The 20374-nt window shown below is 41.6% G+C and overlaps 3 protein-coding genes across 7 annotated transcripts in view; 1 reads left to right on the top strand and 2 right to left on the bottom strand.

Moving 5' to 3' along the window:
* Positions 1–3800, top strand: part of shank3a (SH3 and multiple ankyrin repeat domains 3a) — a 189164-nt gene extending 185364 nt beyond the window's left edge. For all 5 annotated transcript variants that reach the window (XM_027272637.1, XM_027272638.1, XM_027272636.1 and 2 more), the window contains one exon: positions 938–3800. In XM_027272637.1, coding sequence (XP_027128438.1) covers positions 938–1508 — 571 coding nt within the window. In that variant the 3' untranslated portion in view covers positions 1509–3800. The remainder of the gene's footprint in view (positions 1–937) is intronic.
* A 562-nt stretch (positions 3801–4362) lies between these two features.
* Positions 4363–10201, bottom strand: rabl2 (RAB, member of RAS oncogene family-like 2). Its single transcript, XM_027272641.1, has 8 exons — positions 9597–10201; positions 9489–9518; positions 9300–9379; positions 9114–9193; positions 7846–7957; positions 7584–7681; positions 7303–7386; positions 4363–7064 (listed from the first exon to the last, which is right to left on the bottom strand). Exons 1-8 carry the CDS (start codon positions 9701–9703, stop codon positions 6981–6983), a joined length of 675 nt encoding a protein of 224 aa, XP_027128442.1. The 5' UTR covers positions 9704–10201; the 3' UTR covers positions 4363–6980.
* Positions 10202–18285: 8084 nt separating this feature from the next.
* cimap1b (ciliary microtubule associated protein 1B) overlaps positions 18286–20374 on the bottom strand; it is a 37552-nt gene continuing 35463 nt past the window's right edge. The window contains exons 4-7 of the mRNA XM_019260012.2: positions 19175–19276; positions 18961–19082; positions 18721–18861; positions 18286–18630 (exon numbers count right to left, since the gene is read on the bottom strand). Of these exons, the coding sequence (XP_019115557.1) occupies positions 18538–18630; positions 18721–18861; positions 18961–19082; positions 19175–19276 (458 nt within the window). The 3' untranslated portion in view covers positions 18286–18537. The remainder of the gene's footprint in view (positions 18631–18720; positions 18862–18960; positions 19083–19174; positions 19277–20374) is intronic.

The raw sequence follows: 20374 nt of genomic DNA, 5'->3' as shown, positions 1-20374 counted from the left end.
TCCCTCTTCTCCTTTCTGGCCATCTTCTCCTCGATTAGATCCGTACACTATCTGCTAATCAGAGTTTTAGATTCATATACTTCGATTATTTTTACAGACGAGGGTCAGATGTATAAAGGTAGATAAGCCAGTAGTTTTTGTACTTGAAACCGGAGTGATTATTGTTGGTAAAACTGGGTTGGTTGGTCGCTGAGATTTCTTAAACTGGTATACTTACTGCATCAAATTAAGTTTTAGCTAGACTTCAGCGATGAATAAGGATTCATTTGATTAAAATTATACTACTTTGTGTACGTCCACCTGGCCTTAAACAGCAGTTTAAAGACATGATATGCGTCACATCTGTTTTCTTTGTCATAAAAAAAGACAATTTATTTATGCAAAGCAAAACTGAAAACCAAATATGAAATTCTACCCTCACTGTAGATCTGTCTACTGTGTATACATGTAGGTAAATGTGTGTGGCAGTGTGAGTGCTTGTATTGTGCTTGTCAAGTGTTAGAATATGAAATCAGAAGGAGCTTGTGATTGAATTCATTAGAGGAAAAAAAGACTTCCAATAATGATCAGATGGGCTCAGTGTAGGATGAGTGTCAGCAAAAATAGTGCCAACTTATTCTCAAATGCTGCCATGTATTCTGCTGCATAGTAAAGTTGAAACTGTGTTTTAAGTTTTCGATTATGTCTCATGAGTAGTAAAAAGATTTTTATCCAAAGAAAGACAAAACCAATGAGAGCGGCATGATGTTGCTCAGTCTGACTAACAGTCATTAACTTCTAGCCTACACTAACTTAAACTTTAGAAGAACTTACAGTGGTTTATACTTTATAACCCAAAGCTTGTTCTTCTTTTCTTTTCTATTTTCACTTTGTTCACCTACATCTCCTCTGGTAAGATGACTGAAACCCTCTCTCTGTCTCTGTCTCTCCCTCCCAGACTTTTCAGCAGCCTAGGCGAGCTCCACACCATTTCTCAGAGAAGTTATGGCACTACATACACCATCCGCCCCGGCAGCCGTTACCCCGTCACCCGACGCACCCCAAGCCCAGGTTCAGGCTCACCTGATCGGGGCGACCCTCTTGGACGATTTTCAAGCTTCGGCCTACCGACCTCACCGACTACACCGCCACAAACAATCCTCAAATCCTCTAGCCTCAGCCTACCCCAGGAACCTAAAGAAGTCCGCTTTGTTATGAGGAGCTCCAGCGCCCGTTCCCGCTCGCGCTCCCCGTCCCCATCACCTTCCCATTCTCCTGGGCTGGGATCACCACTGTTAGCCCTCCGGCCATTCCACCAGAAGCCCCTCCACCTCTGGAATAAGTATGACGTCGGAGACTGGCTTGAGAGCATCAATTTGGGGGAGCACAGAGCAGGGTTTCAGGAACATGAGATCGAAGGCTCTCACCTCCCAGCTCTAACCAAGGATGACTTTGCAGAGCTGGGAGTGACACGAGTTGGACACCGCATGAACATTGAACGAGCACTAAAACTGCTGCTAGAGAGCTGACCCCTGCCCTGAGACACAACAACAGATGGATAGAAAGACGAAGAACGGGCAAGATGTAGAGTTTATAAAAGAGAAAAGATAGGAACCACTCCTCTTTTACTCTGGCTGCTTTTATGTTCTGCATCACAAATGTTTACCTGTTGTCCTCAGCGACACGTTACATTTCTCGACATTAAAACCCTGCACTTGGCACTGCACTGAAGAGGAGGAGTCAATACATTTCTCCCCGCTCTACTTGGCCCTTAGTGTCTGCCCACCTCCTTGCCTGCAGCCAATTAGATTGGACTTCAAAAATGGGCTCTGGTCTATCTTTGCTGAGGAGAATAGCATGAGCTCCAATTAAAACATTTGATTTGTGAAAGCTTCAGTTTTTCCCTTAGTAACACCCACACTTTCTCCCTCACTATTCCCTCCTCTCCTCTCTACCTCTACCCCACCATCTATTAGGCTTCTGAAAGCCTTTCGCAGTTTGAGTAAAGGAGGAGAAGGAAGAATTTTCTTTTCCATACAGAAAGCTCAGTTGCCTTTCAAAATATTTATATAGAGATCAACAATGATGAACACAGGACTAAGGACATAGTGCAGACACAGCTCTGAAAAGGTGTGTTCTCTCTATACCTGCTGTTGTTTTTAAACCGAAGACTTTAGAGCCCAGAGGTGGAGCTCCACAAAGTAAACCACAGGAGAAAACCCCTCCGCCTTGGTACCCAGACTGTGCTATCTATTATATTTGGAGAATGTTTAACCAACACTCGTGGCTTTTTTCATAATCAATTTTTTGGTTTTCCAAAGGGAATATTATATATAGGTATTATATAATATGATATATATGTATCTAAATATAGCTTTCAGAAGAAAAGACAATGTTGCAAAGAAGAAATATAATAAATTATCTGCGCCTGTTTTTGTTTTTTAGTATAGAAGGCAAAGAGAAATCTTTAAATTTATTCCACCAATAGTTTACTCATTTCTACCAATTATATACATATATATACAGTATATATATACAGTATATATATATATTTGAAATAAAAAAAAAAAGTATATAGATATTGAAATGAAATTTTTTGTCATAGGTATACAACTTTGCTTATGGTCACCCTTTCTTGAACCGTAGCATGACAAGTTGCATCATGTGTTGGACAGAGAGTTTGTTGTTTGTTTTTATTTTCTTACAGTCTTCCTTCATACTAAAGGGCATCCCATAATGTGAGGCTGAGACCCCAGTTGACACCCATCCCTACTGCTTCAGCTACAGGTCTCACTGTCCTTGGTCTGACTCTATCCACAACAACACACAGTAAGGACCACAGAAATCAGACAGCTAATTGATAAAAGGAGCTCTTCGTCTTTTGCCTGTTTATCACTCAGGGATGGAAGTTTGGGGCACTAGCATGGAGAGTCGGCTGCTATCCATTTAAATTCTTACCTGTGAGGACAATTTAACACCACCACAGTCTGAAATATGCTAGAGGGCTAGTAAAATTTCCATCCCTGTGACCCCCGATGATGCTTCTCCGACCAGACCTTTATCTGGAGTATAACCCAACAGAAACCTGTCATACAAGGGCTTAAATGAGCTAGACATAAAGTATATGCCCTTCTGAAATGCCACTTCAGGCAATGTGTGTGTGTAGTGTATCAGGCTGTGGGGATGGGAATGCCTCTGTACGGTCTTAAAGAAAATTCAGTATATTACAACCTGGCTGTGTCTTGCAACATCGCTGCTTACCTGTATCTCTACAGTTTACTTAGCGAGTGAAATATCATGAAACAGTGGCAGCCAGAATTCTAAAAATAAGACCCAGGTTGTAAAAAAAAAAAAAAAAAAAAAAAAGTAGTACCTTTAGTAGTACAAAATCTACAATTGTACTCATGAGTAGCTTCTGCTGGCAGTGAGAAACAGTGAGTTTTATTCACGCAACAAAAAGCATTTTATCCACAGCTTTTCTCTAACAGAAGTCCAGGTAATCTCTATTACCAGTAAAAACCTCCGTACATCAGCAGCATCTAGTCAGTACGCCAAGGCAGTTTTACTTGGCGAACAACTTGTGTGCATCTTTTTTTCTTTTGTTTTTTCTGTCTTTTGTTTTTCTTTTTCTTTTTTTTGTTAACAGTTTGTAAAAGCGGGTGGTGAATATAACGTTGTATCTGGGTTGTAGGAATAGCACTCACTGCCTCACTGTGACCTCACTGATTATTTTACTTCTGACTCCAGTGTTACAGTATGTCCTCAGATTCATTTGGACTTTTTGTGTTTATTGTTTTCTATTCTTTCTTTTCTCTTCTGTTCTTCTCTTTGTTGATTTGTTACCCTCGGACACTGTGGGTAGATTTTGTAGCGTGTGGAACATACTTAAATCTTTTACTCATCTGAATTTTAGAGTGACAGAAAAAAGACAGAAAAAAAAAATCCTGTCCATTCTAAACATACTTACACTTGTACAAATGAACAAACTACAAATATTTGCTTTTTTTTAAAAAAATCACAAGCAATGTATATATGATAGATTTCATATAAATTTTTGAAAAACAAAAAGTATATAGATCTATATATGAATGTTTGGCATATATGCATAGTTAACCACCTGTGAAAAAGGTGAGCAGATTTTATTCTTTCTATGAACTCTTGAACTTTTGAACTCTGAACTATGAACTAGGGGATGATTTGCACAAAACAAGGTGACAAGGTGCTAACATAAAAGCCACCCAACGTCCAAGCGCATGCGTGCATCTGGATTCCCTGAATCTCTGTATGGTCGTTCCTCCTCGCCATGTGTGTGTGTGTGTGATTGTGTGTGTATGTGTGCAAATGCTTGTTTTCTTGCATTTGTGTATTTGTTTGAGAGAGAGAGAGAGAGAGAGAGAGACAATGAGAATACACGTGACAGTGTGTGTATGGTTGATTGTTAGGGGTTACATCTTTAGAGTTTGTCCACTATAGCCTTACTGTATTACCATCAGAGATTCCCGACAGTGGCTGTGTCTCACACAAACACGCACATAAACACACACACACACACTCACACACAAAGTATATACACAGACATACAGAAAAAACGCACACATCCATCTTCTGATCCAGATTATTGTTCTGCATTCTGGTTTTGTACCATGTGACGTCTTCGGATAGTGGACCGCTCTGCCCAAGAGGGATAGACAGATGAGCAGAGAGATAGATTACCACAGGGTATTGAACGACCACATTGTTACGTTTTATATAGCAAGTCAACTCACCTTGTAACTGTGTAGGCACAGCTTATGCAGTGTCACTGTTTTGTACACCCATTCCCAGATGGCATTTGCGCTTTACCCTCCACTCTGTCTGGCAACACTCCTTTTTCCTTTTTCAGACCTTCAGTTTCTGAGTTTTGGGATATGCTATATGAGGTGATCCAGTGAGGAACAAACAACACAAAGGAAAAATGTGCCAAAAAATAACTTAACTTTTAACTGTATATTTGTCTTTGCTTTAGGACTATCTTAGTTACAGCATTCTTGAGCTGTTAGACTCAATAATATGGTGCCATCTCCTGGAAATCTTGAGAACTACAGACATTTGTTAGATCCTTCTGTATTTCCTACAGGTGGAAATGCAGTCATTGTTATTATTTTGTAAAGATGCAGGCTATATATATATGTATATGTACATATATATGTATGTATAGCCTGTGTATATCTACCTGTGAGCTTTGCATTAACATTTATATTTAAATTTTAAGACAAAGAATCACAACTGCTTGATTTTACTGTGATGGTTATTATGCAGCTTGGCCTACTGTTCCCATATAAATATTAACACTTAGAGGTGAACGTGTATAGTCTCATACAGGCTGGCCTGGTTAGAAGAAACAATGCTGTAGTGAATACCTGGTCCAGATGGTTGTGTAAGTTTACCACAAATACCGATGCAAAATGATGCTACAGAGCAACGTGTAACAGACTTACACATCATTAGGTCAAATAAGTTCAGTGAAGGGTTATCTTTGTCTTATTTTCTAATCAACAAAGCACAATCTACATAGTGTAGGGGGAGCAGTGTAACCTTTTTAAAAACCCACTGGGGTCTGGTCACCCACTAGAACCAGTGATCTTATCATCAAAGGGTTTTTTCTTTCATTGTTGGTTTTCTCCTTGTTTGCACTGTGAAGTTTAGAATGGTGGACGTATCACTGCAACGCCTCAGCCTTGTCTCACGGGTGAACTACCCCTTCTCAGCATCCATCCAGTGAGCGGGCAATCATCATCTGTGACTTCTGGACAGCAACCCCGTTCATTTTAATACGTCAAAGCTCCAAGTCGAAATCAAAGTTAACCAGAAGCTACCTAGTATTCTTCATGCAAACGGAGTAAGGGTGATAGTGAAGGTTGAGGCAAGATCTGAGATGTTGCCCAGGATATCTCCACCACAGAGATATATGTTTGTTATATTATGTAATAAATTTATAATTAAAACATAAACTTCATCACAGTCTTGTTCCTGCTGATTCAGTGTCTCGGTGCTAAAATTATGTTTCAGTGTGATTTATTATGAGTTACAGTCAAATATAAATAGAAAATACATTTACATGGTTTGTGTACAGAATTATCATCATATAGAAATAATTGGTGTTACAATGAGCATCACAATCTGCCAGGATTAAAAGTTCATTCATCGTTGCTGTCTAAATGAATGAATGTACACACAACCATCTCAAACCCCCCACAAAGGACACAGCTGGCCGAGCCCAATACAGCTGACATCTACTCAAACATGATTGGCGGTTGCATCTCATATTTTGCCAAAGATGATGACTCAGTCCTCTTGTCCCTGCTGCTGGATCACAGCGAAAAAAAGAGACACATAGTAATTTGTTTACACGGTACATTAAATTTTCATTTAAAGGGCGCTGAAAAACAGACTCTTACATCATAAACAAAAGCAGCCAACAGATGCAGCTCCCCACTGGCACTGCACACAACACTACACACAAACATCGAGAACAGCAGCAAATACCATTTATAATCACACGTTCTCTTTGTTCTGTGCAAGTTACTTTTCAACGTTTCACATTCTTGTTACATGACACAAAATAAACACAACATTCAGTCTTGTAGGATGTTCTACTATTTTTATAGTAGATATTGTTAGTCAAAGTATGAACGTCAATGCTAAAATAAATGAACCTGGTACACAACACAATTCCTAATTTTTCCACCAGGTTAATTTCCCTGCAAATGTCACCGGACAGATGGAGAGCAGTGACTGAGAAACCCTGACTAAAAGAATGTCTGCCCAGCTCCAGTGCTCGAGTTACGAAGCAGGCCACCAAAATCACGTTGGCACAAACAATGTGCCTGTTGATGGTGTTCGTCACAGAGAGTCAGACCTCTGTCATTTTGACTAAAAGCATCATCTATTCACAGCATCAACCCCAGAGGAGGATAAATTATCCATGAGACAAAAAGAGGGTTTGGAGGATCTGTAAACATCTATGAGACCAACTCAGGACTCTCTGCTTTCAATCCGTCCTCGTCTGCTTCTGAAGTATCTTCCTTCTTCTCCAAGTCAAAGTTCTGCAAAAAGATAAGTGCAACAAATGTCATCGAGTCATTAAAAAGTGAATGCTCTAGTTCAGATAATACAGGTTTGGAGTAAGTATCTGTATCATTTCTGTTAAAACAATAAACCAATTATGGGGTTTCTTAGAGTGAGTGCTGCGTGATAAAACACTGTTTTTCTTCTTTGTGAAACCGCATCTGAAAAGATGAGCACATCAGTGATCAGACTGTTTTGGTATTCAGAGAAGTGTACCTCTAATTCTTGCATCACTTCATCCATGAAGTCACTGGGGTTCTGCTTGTAATCCACTGCTCTCTTGATCATCTCTCTGAACATCTGTTGTGACAGATTCAGTCAGTACTATCAACACACAGGGGCAGTTCGAGTGGTCTGGACTTAATGAGAATTTATGAGATTATACTGAATTACAGGCTGAATTAATGCAATGCTTTGTCTCATAAAAAAAGGAGTGCCATCAATATTGAGTTTGAGATGTTTGAATGCACTTAGGAATCATAAACAAAACTTCAGACCTTAACTACATTAGTCCCATCAGCTGCTGACACAAAGTAAAATGGGAGTCCTTGCTTCTTCCCGAAGTTAAAACTCCTCTGTGTCACCTTCAAATCAGCTGCAGACATGGAAAAACAGTCTTTTGTTGGTCAGATAATCAAAAGAACAGAGTGAAAACTAAAACATGTTCACTCATCCTGCTGCAACATTCATATTCAATACAATTGTAAGAACTGAATACTCACTGTTATATGATATGTGCAGCGTCAGAGTCACACTCACCATCAATTTTGTTGGCAACGACACAACAGGGTATCTCTGGTCTGTACTCTCTCAGCTCCCTGTACCAGTTGGCCAGATTCTTATACGTGATCTTCCTTTGAACATCAAAAACCTCAGAGAAAGGAGGAGCATCACTCAGTATTTGTTTGTGCTTTGTAGTTTGGGGGAAAATAAAAGAGGGAAATTGAACTTTTATGATGGTATGCCCTGAGGGGATTACATATCGTTCTGATGAGCATTAAAAGGACCAGTGTGTAAGATTTAGTGGCATCTAACGGTGAAGTTGTGGATTGTCACTGTCCTGTTCCAAGTGTGAAGGAGAAACTACAGTGGCCACGAAAAATGCAAAACACCCACTATGGAGCCAGTGTTCAGTTATGGGCTATTGTATCACCATTACCACCACCATCTGTAAACATACATCTGTCTCATTAATGCATGTTACTAACTAAACTCCTTCCCCAGAGTTTCTGTGCTTCTGTGCTCGTCCAGCAGGTTCTCGTGGATCGTGGCTGCTGCTGTGGTCCTGCACGACGTCCACTACATATATTATTACTGTCATTATTGCTGCTATATCTCCGTTACAGTTTATAGTTAATTAATGATTTGCTGTTGCTGTGCATCTGTGTCTCTCCATCACTATCACAGGTTCCACTGCTACTGTAATCATTTTATTATTCATTGTAATTGTACAATATGTTTGTGTTGATTTGTTCTGTACACGTGACATCTATTGCACGTCTGTCCGTCCTGGGAGAGGGATCCCTCCTCTGTGACTCTTTCTGAGGTTTCTTCTACATTTTTTTCCTGTTAAAAAGGTTTTTGTGGCAAGTTTTTCCTCAATCGAACCGAGGGTCTAAAGACAGAGGGTGTCACTCCCTGTACAGATCGTAAAGCCCTCAGAGGCAAATGTACTTTGTGACTTTGGGCTACACAAATAAATTTGATTTGATTTAACTATGAAACACTGAGGTTAACAGTGAAGTCAGTTTATCGGCGCATCCCTAGTGTGGCACGTCCCCAGCAGTCGTCAACCAAGTCGTTCTTAGCTTCTCTGTGAGAGGAGCACCATCTTCATCTTAAATTCCAAAACATGACTGTGTTTTTGGGCTGAGAGGAACAATTTGATCAGAATGCACTCTGAAATATCATCATCGTCATTTAAGGCACATCCAAGAGATATAGGAGTGTGAATAAACCAACCTTTATACGTTTCTGACCTTTTTATGAGGACTTAAAGTATACGTAATATACGTAAACTGTCTCACCATGATACATGCATGTGCTTTGTGGTAATATGAGGGATGCATGCTCTGAAATCTCTCCTGGCCAGCAGTGTCCCAGAAATCTGTGAATCAAAACAAACAAACAAACAAAGCTTTACATGTGATTATCAACTGGGTGATAATACTAGTATCAAGACTAGAGCAGAAAGCAATTGCTAGAATACCTACCGACAGCTACGGTCTTGTTTCCTACAGTGGCTGTGTGTTTGTAGAGAGTCAAAGCGTAGGTTGATAACTGCTGGGGACGACTGCGGAGAGGATTGAGGATCTTAACCACTCAGGAGGAACAAGAGGATCTGTACATGAACAGCATGTGGTGAGATGATATAAATGACTGATGCAGGTGTTAAAGGATACTATTCGTCCATGAGAAACCTCTCCATCAGCCTGCGAGAGAGAGAAACACAGTGTGTCAACATTAACATGAAACTGATGGCTGACACTGAGCCTGAAGCTGACACTTACTTGGATTTACCAACCGCGCTGTCTCCCAGACAGATGATCTTCACTTCTTCGTCTGCGTCGTACTTCTTCTGGTCCAGTTCAGGGATGTTGGTAGCGTCGCCAGCCATTTCCTCTCTTTTTTAAAAACTTTCTATTGCTTCAAACCGGGAATGATCAACACCTGAATTAAAAGAAAAAGGTCTAAGCTCCTGTGGGAGCTAGCATCGGTTAGCTGAGGTCAACATCGGCGTGGTTTCGGCGTGATGTCGCTCATTTCACGTCATTCGTCGGGCTCTCACATCGACGACACTGATGCTACGTGAAACCGAGATTAATGATCGATCAATCATTGATTATATTTCTATGTTTAACGCGCTGAACGAGCTGACGGCTGCTAACCTCGGGTAACAGTCGGCTAACGCTGAGTTAACGTTGATAGCACCTGTTAGCTCAGGATCCAGATGTCACCGCCTGTCCTGTGTGTCTTATTTCTGTCTGTCCCGGGGACAATGTGGCTGTTGTCTCCCGCTCATCGAGCTGAAAAGATGCTAAAAGTTTGTAGCTGCTGCATGTCGCCGCAGATCCCGTTCCTATGCAACGGGGACGCTCGAAGGACCTCTTCGTCACGGCACATGGCTGTCCTTACAGCTGCCTGTCAGAAACTGCTGTGGTTGTACTATTGTTTTTCTACGGATGGAAACGGAATACTTTTAATTAATGAGTAAGTTTTTATTATGCAAGGTTTACGAATCAAATGTGAAGGTGCAATGCAAAGGCAATGCATTAAAGGTCCAGTGTGTAGGATCAGAATCAGAATCAGAAATACTTTAATAATCCCAGGAGGAAATTATTTATTATTATTATTATTATTATATTAATTAATTGAATTATTATATTATATATATTAAATTTTTAATTGTTAGTGGCACCTAGCCAGTCAAGTTTTAGATTTCATGAATTTCATGTAAGCATCCAAATTTCATTTTCAATGAGATAAAAATGAGTTAGTTAGTCATACATGGATATTTGATTTTAATGGCTTAAGGCCCTGGTGATTGTATGATTAACCAATATGGCAGAACATTACCACACACTACAGAAATGTAGTGTTCTGTTTTCTTTCTTTCTTTTAAAAAACAACAACTGTTAGTCTTCTAAGTGCTGGTGTTACTATGTGCCAAAGGGTAATGCAATAATAAAATAAAAACATTTGCCAGTACACAAATGTATCTGATTGTGTTGATTATCTCTCCTTTTAAGATGTTTTCCATCTTTTTAAAGGTCTAATTGTTGAGGGTGAAAACCCTCGGAGCAAATTGTGTGTGATTTTGACCTACAGTATTTAATAATGACTTTCACTGTGACAAGGAAGGAACATTATGTCCTAAATGAGTAGTTGAAGGCACCCGAGGCATCTGAAAGAAGAATAATAGTTAATTAATAATAAATATTAAATTTTATTTAATAATATTATAATAGATAGTGTATAGATAAGAATAATAGAAAATTGACCAAACTCTGCGGTCAGTGTCCAGATGGAAGAAAAGAGAAAAGGAGGAAAAAACACACAAAGACGGAGGTACAGTGAAGAAATGTAAATAAATATTTGTCTATTGCAGAACAATATAACATGTTAGTCTAACGCAGTTGCTGATCAATAAATAGTTTAGCTTGTTTAATATCAGTTAAGTGTGATGGAGGGGCCTGATGGCGTTATGGAAAATAATGTTAGTAACTACTCCCACCTTGCATTTTTGGGGGATTTATAAACATTAGATCTGTTCAGTCGGTGTTTGTCTTACATTATTTGCTGAATATTAGTGTTGCAAATGAGAGTTCCAGTTCGTTTTCTTTAGAATGAAAATGGTTCTGTGTTCTGAAGATATTTGCATCATAGAGAGAGAAAAGCATCAGCACTCATTCCCGGTGCTTTTGAAGGGAGGACTGCCCTGTAGCTGGTTTAAACAAGTCGTTTTTCAGTCTACTTTTTCTGAACGGCATCGTCTTGGAGAAGGAGCACTGTGTGTTTTTCCTGCATCGTCTTCTAAGCTAAGTAACTTTCACGGTTTACATTTTAAATAAGAAGTTGAGGTTGCACTGCAAAATGATGTCTTTAAACTTTGCCTCACTCACCACATGTGCAAAATGTACTGTATACAACATCTTTCTTTAACAGACAGGTGCTTTCATGTGAGGTAAAAGCTGTTGCAGTCATTGCTCTGTGTTTCTCAGCTCTTTCAAAGAAACAGTGAGATGGAAAGATTATTTCACGTTAACTTGCTGAATATGACTGAAGCTAGCATTTCTCGTACTGTATCGGTGTGGAGGAGGAGCACACATGCTCTCTTAGCTAAATAACTTTAGCAGGTTACATTTCCAATAAGCAGGAGGTAGATTTTTTGAGTTGCAACTGCGCTCACACAATGATACCCAAACCAAGGACTGACACACTGCACGGTGCACAACCCAGGTAATGAGGAGGAAGAAAAGGACCTGGAAGAGACAAGAAGATGGTCGTGTCCATTGTCCAGAACTACAAGAGAAGGTAGGGGTGGGCAGGATGAAGGAGAACAGCAAAGCAGAGGAATGAAAGAACATGATGAAGAGAGAATTACCGTCTGTGTACAGTGGACCAGCAGAAAGTAGCAATTCTTCTTGCTACTATCTGCTTTCCACCCCTGTACGTATGACTAAGGAAGGTGGATGATCAGGAGGAGAAACAGTCTGCTGTCCAGGCGTGAAACAAGAGTCAAGTGGAGAGAGGAAAAAGGCAGAAGAGAGACCAAGGGGCAAACGAGTCAGAAAGCTAGCGAGGGAGGAGAAGAATTGAACGAGAGAAACAGAAGACTTAAAGAAAGAGGGGAATGGGAGAGGAAGGACAGAGCAAACCAGAAAAAAGCTCCAAAGTTGGCTGGCTTTAGAGCTCAACACATGGTGGAGCATGAGTTTCTGTTAAGTGGACGAGGTCAGAGGTACAGTACAGAGTATGAGAGACTGGCAACTTACCAGTGTCGTGCTGTGAATATTCTGAAGCACACAAAATGCAGTTGAGTACATGTCATGTTGAAAGAGGGAGCAGCTAAAACATATGGAGAGGAAAAGGGGCGGACAGTAGCTCAATCATAGGGACTGGGGCTTGAACCGAGGGTGGCCAAATCAAGTCTAGCATGGACAAAAATATGGAAGGTGGACGGTATCGGAAGGTGCCAGTCACCTCCTGGTGCTGCGAGTGCCCTTGAGCAAGGCACCTGAAACCCCCCCCCAACTGCTTGCAGGGCCTCCTCAGGGGGCTGCACATCCACCCCACCATCTCTCTCCACATTGCATGTGTATGAGCCCTTCTACTGCATGTGTGTGTTGCTGGTTAAAATGCTGTAAATGACAAGTAGAAAATCCCGTCAATAAGTAGTACCCATAACTAGATGATGAAATAAGCAAATTGCCAATGTCGACGATGATAGTCAACAGTTTTGCATTAACGACACCGATTAATCAGCACTAGACCTTGCACCTCGAAACCACTGAAAACATAAGTAATGCCATAAGAATGGAATGAGCTTCCCTGCGGTAAGATCCCTGAAAACTTTGGACAACTAAGACAGGGACAGCAGATTACTTGACCTTGTGACACTGTGAGCAGCCACAGTGCACGACAACTCTGTCACCAGTGCAGTAACAAACACTGTTGTGACGGAGATACAAAGACAGAGAAACCAAATAAATGTTAACTGAAAAAAACAAAACAAAAAGTGATATGACTCTAAATAAAAGGTCAAGTATGGAAGGCTGTTCACCAATGACGGGTAAGATCCCCCTGAAAAACTTGGACAACCTAAGGCAGGGACAGTCACGATTACTGACCTGTTTCGACACTGTGAGCAGCACAGTGTGCAACAACCTCGTCACCTGCAGTAACACGCACAGGAGACAGGAGAACATAGCAATGCTCAAGTACGAAGTTAGTTGGGTGGTTTAAAATCTTGTGATAATTAACCTAACTGAAACAAACAAAACACAATGCTGTAACTGTGTGATAACAGACACAACTAGAAGACTAAACAAGAAATCCTGGTCCTACAGTTACAGATCAGTTAACAGTGTAAACTAGGCAAAATGAGCATATCACGAAACGACTCAATCACTCAAGAAAAGGCAGTATGGAAGCTGATTCACCAATGACGGGTAAGATCCCCCTGAAAACTTGGGACAACCTAAGGCAGGCCAGTCACGATTACTTGACCTTGTGACACTGTGAGCAGGCACAGTGTGCGACAACTCCGTCACCGTGCAGTACACAGCACATGTTGTGAACGGGAGATACAAAGACAAGAAACAAATAATGTTAACGAAAAAACAAAAAAACAGTGATATACTCTAAAATTAAAAGGTCAAGTATGGGGAAGCTGATTCACCATGACGGGTAAGACCCCTGAAACTTTGGGACAACCTAAGGCAGGGACAGTCACGATTACTTGACCTTGTTCGACACTGTGAGCAGCACAGTGGCACAACTCTGTCACTGCAGTAACACAGCACAGGAGACTGATAACATACTCGATGCTCAATAGTAAAAGTTAGTTGGGTTGGTTAAAATCACTTGTGATGTAAAATTAACCAACTGAAGCAAAACAAAACACAATGCTGTAACGGTCGAAATCCTGTCCTACAGTTACAGATCAGTTAACTCAGTTTAACTGAGGCAAAATAGAGTCATATCACTAAACTTACTCAATCACTCATCAGAAAAGGGTCAAGTATGGAAGGCTGATTCACCAATGACGGGTAAGATCCCCCTGAAAACTTTGGGACAACCTAAGGCAGGGCACGTCACGATTACTGACCTTGTCGACACTGTGAGCAGCACAGTGCGCGACAACTCCGTCACCGGCAGTAACACAGCACATGGTGGGACGGAGATACAAAGACAGAGAAACAAATAGATGTTAACGAAAAAAACAAACAGTGATATGACTCTAAAATTAAAAGGTCAAGTATGGAAGGCTGATTCACCAATGACGGGTAAGATCCCCCTGAAAACTTTGGGACAACCTAAGGCAGGGACAGTCACGATTACTTGACCTTGTCGACACTGTGAGCAGGCACAGTGTGCGACAACTCTGTCACTGTACAGTAACACAGCACAGGAGACATGAGAACATACTCGATGCTCAATAGGTAGAAGTTAGTTGGGTTGGTTTAAAATCACTTGTGAGGTAAATTAACCTAACTGAAGCAAAACAAAACAGACAATGCTGGACGTGTGATAACAGGACACAACACTGAAGGACTAAACAAGAAATCCCTGGTCCTACAGTTACAGATCATTAATTATTTTAACTGAGGCAAAATAGGGTCATATCACTAAATTTACTCAATCACTCATCAGAAAAGGTCAGTAATGGAAGGCTATTTCACCAAGAGACGGTAAGATCCCCCTGAAAACTTTGGACAACCTAAGCAGGGACAGTCACGATTACTTGACCTTTCGACACTTGTCGCACAAGTGTGCGACAACTCCTGTCACCGTGCAGTAACACAGCACTTGTTGTGACGGGACTCAAGACAGAGAAACAAATAGATATGTAACTGAAAAAAAAAAAAAAAAAAAAACATATGAGATGACTCGAAATTAAAAGGTATCAATTTGGAATGACTGATTCACCAATGAAGGGGTAATAGGTCCCCCGGAAAACGGGTTGTGGGGACAGGACGCTAAAGTACAATGAGCGTAATCCACACGGATTAAGTAGTGAGGAAAGGCCTGTTAGGGTGGGTCGTGTGGCGAGAAAGGGAGAAAAGGGCACTGATAGACATAAGCGCGAGCGAAGGGTGTGCGACAACGTGTGGGGAGGAGAGAAGGGAGGGGGGAATTGGACAAACAAAGTGGCAAACGTTGAAATTGAAAGTTAGACAAACAAAAATAAGACGTGTTTTAAAAATTTACCCGAGAACGCAACAACATAAAAAGCTCCGTTCCACAAGGTTTCAATAACCTGCCAAACCTTATCCCATTCACACGCTCATTCCTTCACTCGGGACACATACCTGTTTCATTCGTCATTTCATTTCATACCCCCTTAATTTCATTTCAAAACATTTACAATTTTCAATTCAACCACAGCAAGGTAAGACATTAGAACCTAACAACTCAATGACTCATTCGGTATCTAAGTTGTAGTTTCTGAAGGTCTCATGAGCTCTCTTCAACACTCACTCTAACCTACTGTGATCAGGGAGTAAGAGATGTGAAGCCTCACCTGAAGACAGAAAGCGAAAAACAAGACAACGGTAGACGGCTGGCGGAAATGCTGGGGCTCTACAGGCGCGCACGATCATTAGACGGCAAGCATCTTTAGGCGGAGCACGCACGCCGTAGCACATAGTCAGCTAACGTACTCAATCACTCATCATAAAAGGGGCCGAACAGTATCTAAGAAGGAAAGAAGGGGAGAGAGCTGATCTCATCCAATGACGCATTATGCCGGAGCGGGCCCGGGGGTAAGATCTCACCCTGAAAAAGACGATATATGCGGCCACAAACCTAAGAGTGCAGTCAGACAGGATCACTCCTAGATCTTGAACCTTGTCGACCACTGTGAGCAGGCACAGTGTGGGTGCGACAAAACTCCGTCACTGCAGTAAACACAGCACATGATGTGACGGGGAGATAAAAGACAGAGAAACAAATAGAAGTTAACTGAAAACAAAACAAAACAGTGATATGACTCTAAAAATTAAAGGTTCAAGTAGGGGAGGCTGATTCACCAATGACGGGTGAGAATCCCAACGGAAAACTTTGGGACAACCTAAGGCGAGGACAGTCACGATTACTTGACCTTGTCGACACTTGAGCGGCACTGGTCGACAACTCTAAATCACTTGTAACAGAACACAGCACAGGAGACATAGAACATACTCAAATGCTCAATAGGATAGGTAGAAGTAGTGGTTGTTTAAAATCACTTGTGATGTAATTAAACCTAACTGAAGCAAAACAAGAACAGACAATGCCTGGAACGGTGTGATGAACAAGACAAAACATAGAAGGATAAAAAGAAAGCCTGCCACACACACAGGATCAGGGTAATCAGTTTAACATGAGGCAAAATAGAGTCATATCACTAAACTTTACTCAATCACTCATCAGAAAAGGTCAGTATGAAGGCTGATTCACCAATGGAAAAAACCGGGTAAGATCCCCCCTGAAAACTTTGGGCGCGCGACACATCAGGCGCAGGGACAGTACCACGATTAATTGAACCTTGCTCGACAATTGTAGCAAGTGCCCAGTGGTGCACAACTCTTGCAGACCAGTTCAGTCACCTCCGCTACCCAATCTTGTTCTCTCATCAGTTCGGTACATTTTACAGAGGACATTGGAATAAGTCGCAGTCTACCTCTGGTACCGCTGACCGCGTCCTCACTTACAGAAACTACTGCCTCCACATGTTTGAGCTTTGAAAGGCCAGCCAACATTTGGAGCTTGCTTTTTCCGGGTTGGCTCTGTTCTTCGTCCCCATCCCCTCGCTTTTTAATCTGCTTGTCTCTCGTTCATTCGTCTCCTCCCTCTCTAGCGTCTGACCTCGTATTGCCCCTTGCGTCTCTCTTATGCCTGTTTCCCTCTCTCCCTGTGACTCTTGTTCACGCCTGGACAGCAGACTGTTTTTTCTCCTCCGGAAGCATCCACTCCCGTGCAGTCTATCTACAGGGGTGGACCATCAATATAGGCAGAAGAATGTACGTCTGCTGGTCCACTCCTGTACAACAGACCGGTAATTCTTCATCTTCATCATGTTCTCTTCATTCCTCATTCTTTGCTGTTCTTCCTTCATCCTAGCCCGCCCCTGCCTTCTCTTTGTAGTTCTGGACAATGGACACGACCATCTTCATTGTCTCTTCCAGGTCCTTTTCTTCCTCCTCATTACCGTGCAGGTGTGTCAGTCCTTGGTTTGGGTATCATTGTTACATCCACATCTGTGCTGCCGTGTTGTCTCCTCCCCTCCTTGTGTTTCTCCCTCCCTCCTAGGGGCGGGTCCCTGACACAGGCAGCTGCTGCAGCACACACCTGAGGCTCATCTTCAATTAACCTCCTGCTGAAATACACCAGTTCTCCATTCAGTCTTTGCCAGATCTTTACAGTTTCCCCCGTGGTAACTTATCAGGCTCCCCTTCGATTTGACTTGTACTTCCAGTGTTTTTGATACTCCTTGTGCTTTCCTGGCCTTCCTGTGTTTTTTCCCTCCCTGTGTTCCTGGCTTGTTTTTTGACCCTGAGCTCCCTGTGCTAAAGATCAACTAACCCTGCTCAGCAGCTGCCAACCCGGACCCGCTCCTCTACCGGACCCTTACCCCACCGTCGTCCTCCCTCCCCTTTTTTGTGTCTCCCTGAATAAACACATCACCACTTGTGAACTCAGCGTCTGCCTCTTTGGTCCAATTTACCACCTGTCGTCACAGAAAGATCTGGCCACAATGGACCACGCAAACGCTGATGCTCTTCAGCACACTGTTACCAGCCAAGATTATACACGTGGACAAAATTGTGGGTACCCTTCATTCAATGAAAGGAAAAACTCACAATGGTCACAGAAATAACTTCACTCTGTAAAAAGTAATAATAAATAAAAATTCTATGAAATTTAACCAATGAAAGTCAGACATTTCTTTTCAACCATGCTTCAACAGACTTATGTAAAAAAAATAAACTCATGAAACCAGCAAGGAAGGAACACATTCTTAAAACCCATGTTACAGTAACACAAATGTCAGACATGTGCCACTGGTTAAATTTTTTTAATTGGGTATAATTTCCTACAAATACTGATAGTGGTCATAACCCAAAGACAAAGTGACAAGTGCAAATACAACCAAGCCCATACTGTGTCATAAAATGATTCTCAATAACCTTGAGCAGTTTCTTTTTGTGCTTTATTCGATACTGTTGTGTGAGATTCTATGTGACATTACTCAGTCACATCTACAATAAGTGGTGCAACGTATTGTGAGTGACGCAGCCCAAAGGAGAAACTCGGAGCTTTTGTTCTCGTGAAGGTCACCTAGGAATAGAAAAAATGTCAGATAGTGAACTAAATAATATATTCTTCTTGTGCTTTGCGATGATCAAATAAGACATAATGAAGTCTTACCTGCTCAGGATGGTGTGTACCAGGTCCTGGTGTCCTTGTGAATTCACCAGGTGTGAAGTTGCGGCCTGTCATGCTGTATTGGGGAGGTTTTTTCTGGTAAAGACAAGTGTTCACAACTTTGTAGGCAGCAGGTCCAGGAGTCTGGATGGGAAACAAAAAGAAAAAAATGCAATAAATCACAGGATTTCCTAGCTTTTCTTTTTCAGTTCAGTTTTTATGACAGTGTGTATGACAATGTACCTTCTTCAGGTCCTCGTGGAAGCTTCCATTTTTGCTGCGGCCACAGAGGGAGTAGGTGGGAGCTGCAGATGTGCCGACAGTTTTGGGCCCCAGCACAGGGGGCAGAGAGTAGGAAGCTGGACCTGGAGTGTAGAAACGGGGGAAGTTTATATTTTTTGTGCCATGAACATTTGTAATCCACAGCAATAAATTGTCACTAAACGCAAAATGTGACCTGGTGTTTTGTCAGATGCGCAGTCCTTGCTCCTCCCAGAGAGAGAAAAAGCAGGAGCTGTGCGGAAGATCAACTTTCCTGATTGTTCTGGGGAGTATTTGCCTGAAACACCAAAGAAAGTTATGTAAAGACACTGCTGACAGGTAAACTCAGACGACAATAATCATGACAAAGGTGGAATATTGCTGCCGCTTAGTGGGTAGATGAATCAGCAGTGTTTAATTTTCATGGGCTTTTACAAAATCAGTTTTAATGTGTAAGGTTTTTTTCTGACCTGGTCCTGGGGTCTGGAACAATCCTGGTTGTTTTGGACGGCTGTGGAGTGAAAATGCAGGAGTGCCATCTCGTCCCTCTCTGGTGATGTTGGAGGGAATGAGGTATCTTGGTCCAGGGGAGCAATCAAATCTGCCAGTATCATGACTCGTCCCAAAACTGAACATTGGTGCTTTGTATTTAGTGGGGTCATGCTTAGTGTAAATGACCCCATAAAAGGTCCATTATTTTAGGTGAATTACCTTATCAATATGCAAGATAATTTCTATTTTTTGATACTGCATTAATATCTTTCTACTAGCAGTCAGTTTTGTTTATGTACAGAGGACCTGTATGCCTTTCTATGCACTGTGGTAAGAGGAACTTTTATTTTGAAAAGCTTAATGTCCGTGCTACTGCGCCTGCTACAGGAATCGTTCAGTCAGACTGCAGCGCTCGTAAGAGATGGTCACATAGCGCTATCTAGCCAATGTTTTCAGTTTGGACCCGTAATGAGGCACAAACTCAAAATAAAAACCATAAACTTAACCAGCAGTTGAAGATCATTGCCACAAAATCACGGGGACCATTACAGTAAGAGTTTCACCTCTCCAGCTAGCCTGCTAAGAAGATTTCAACGGAGGAAACTCCGGATGAAAAGGAACAAAGGATGGCGGTTAGTTGAAGACGGTGTGGTGGTGAGAAAAAGGACTTCAAGAACAACAACAAGGATTTACGGATAAAAGCTAACAGAAATGGAGGGAGACGATGCCTTTTCACACGGCGATAAGGAGAAACAGATAGCTACCCTTCCTAAGGTAATAGAGGAAAGCAAGGAAATGCTAAAAAGGGAAACAGAAAAAGGTGCTATCCGGCAAGAACTCAAAGAGACTTTGCAAAAGAATGAAAATATGCTTGCTGAACTGTTAAAAGATGACGAAGATAGTT

Source organism: Larimichthys crocea, chromosome XXI, assembly GCF_000972845.2.
Source record: "Larimichthys crocea isolate SSNF chromosome XXI, L_crocea_2.0, whole genome shotgun sequence".
In the NCBI taxonomy this organism is placed as follows: domain Eukaryota; kingdom Metazoa; phylum Chordata; class Actinopteri; family Sciaenidae; genus Larimichthys; species Larimichthys crocea.
Note: the sequence above shows the minus strand (reverse complement) of the source record. Positions and strands in the feature narration are given on the sequence as shown.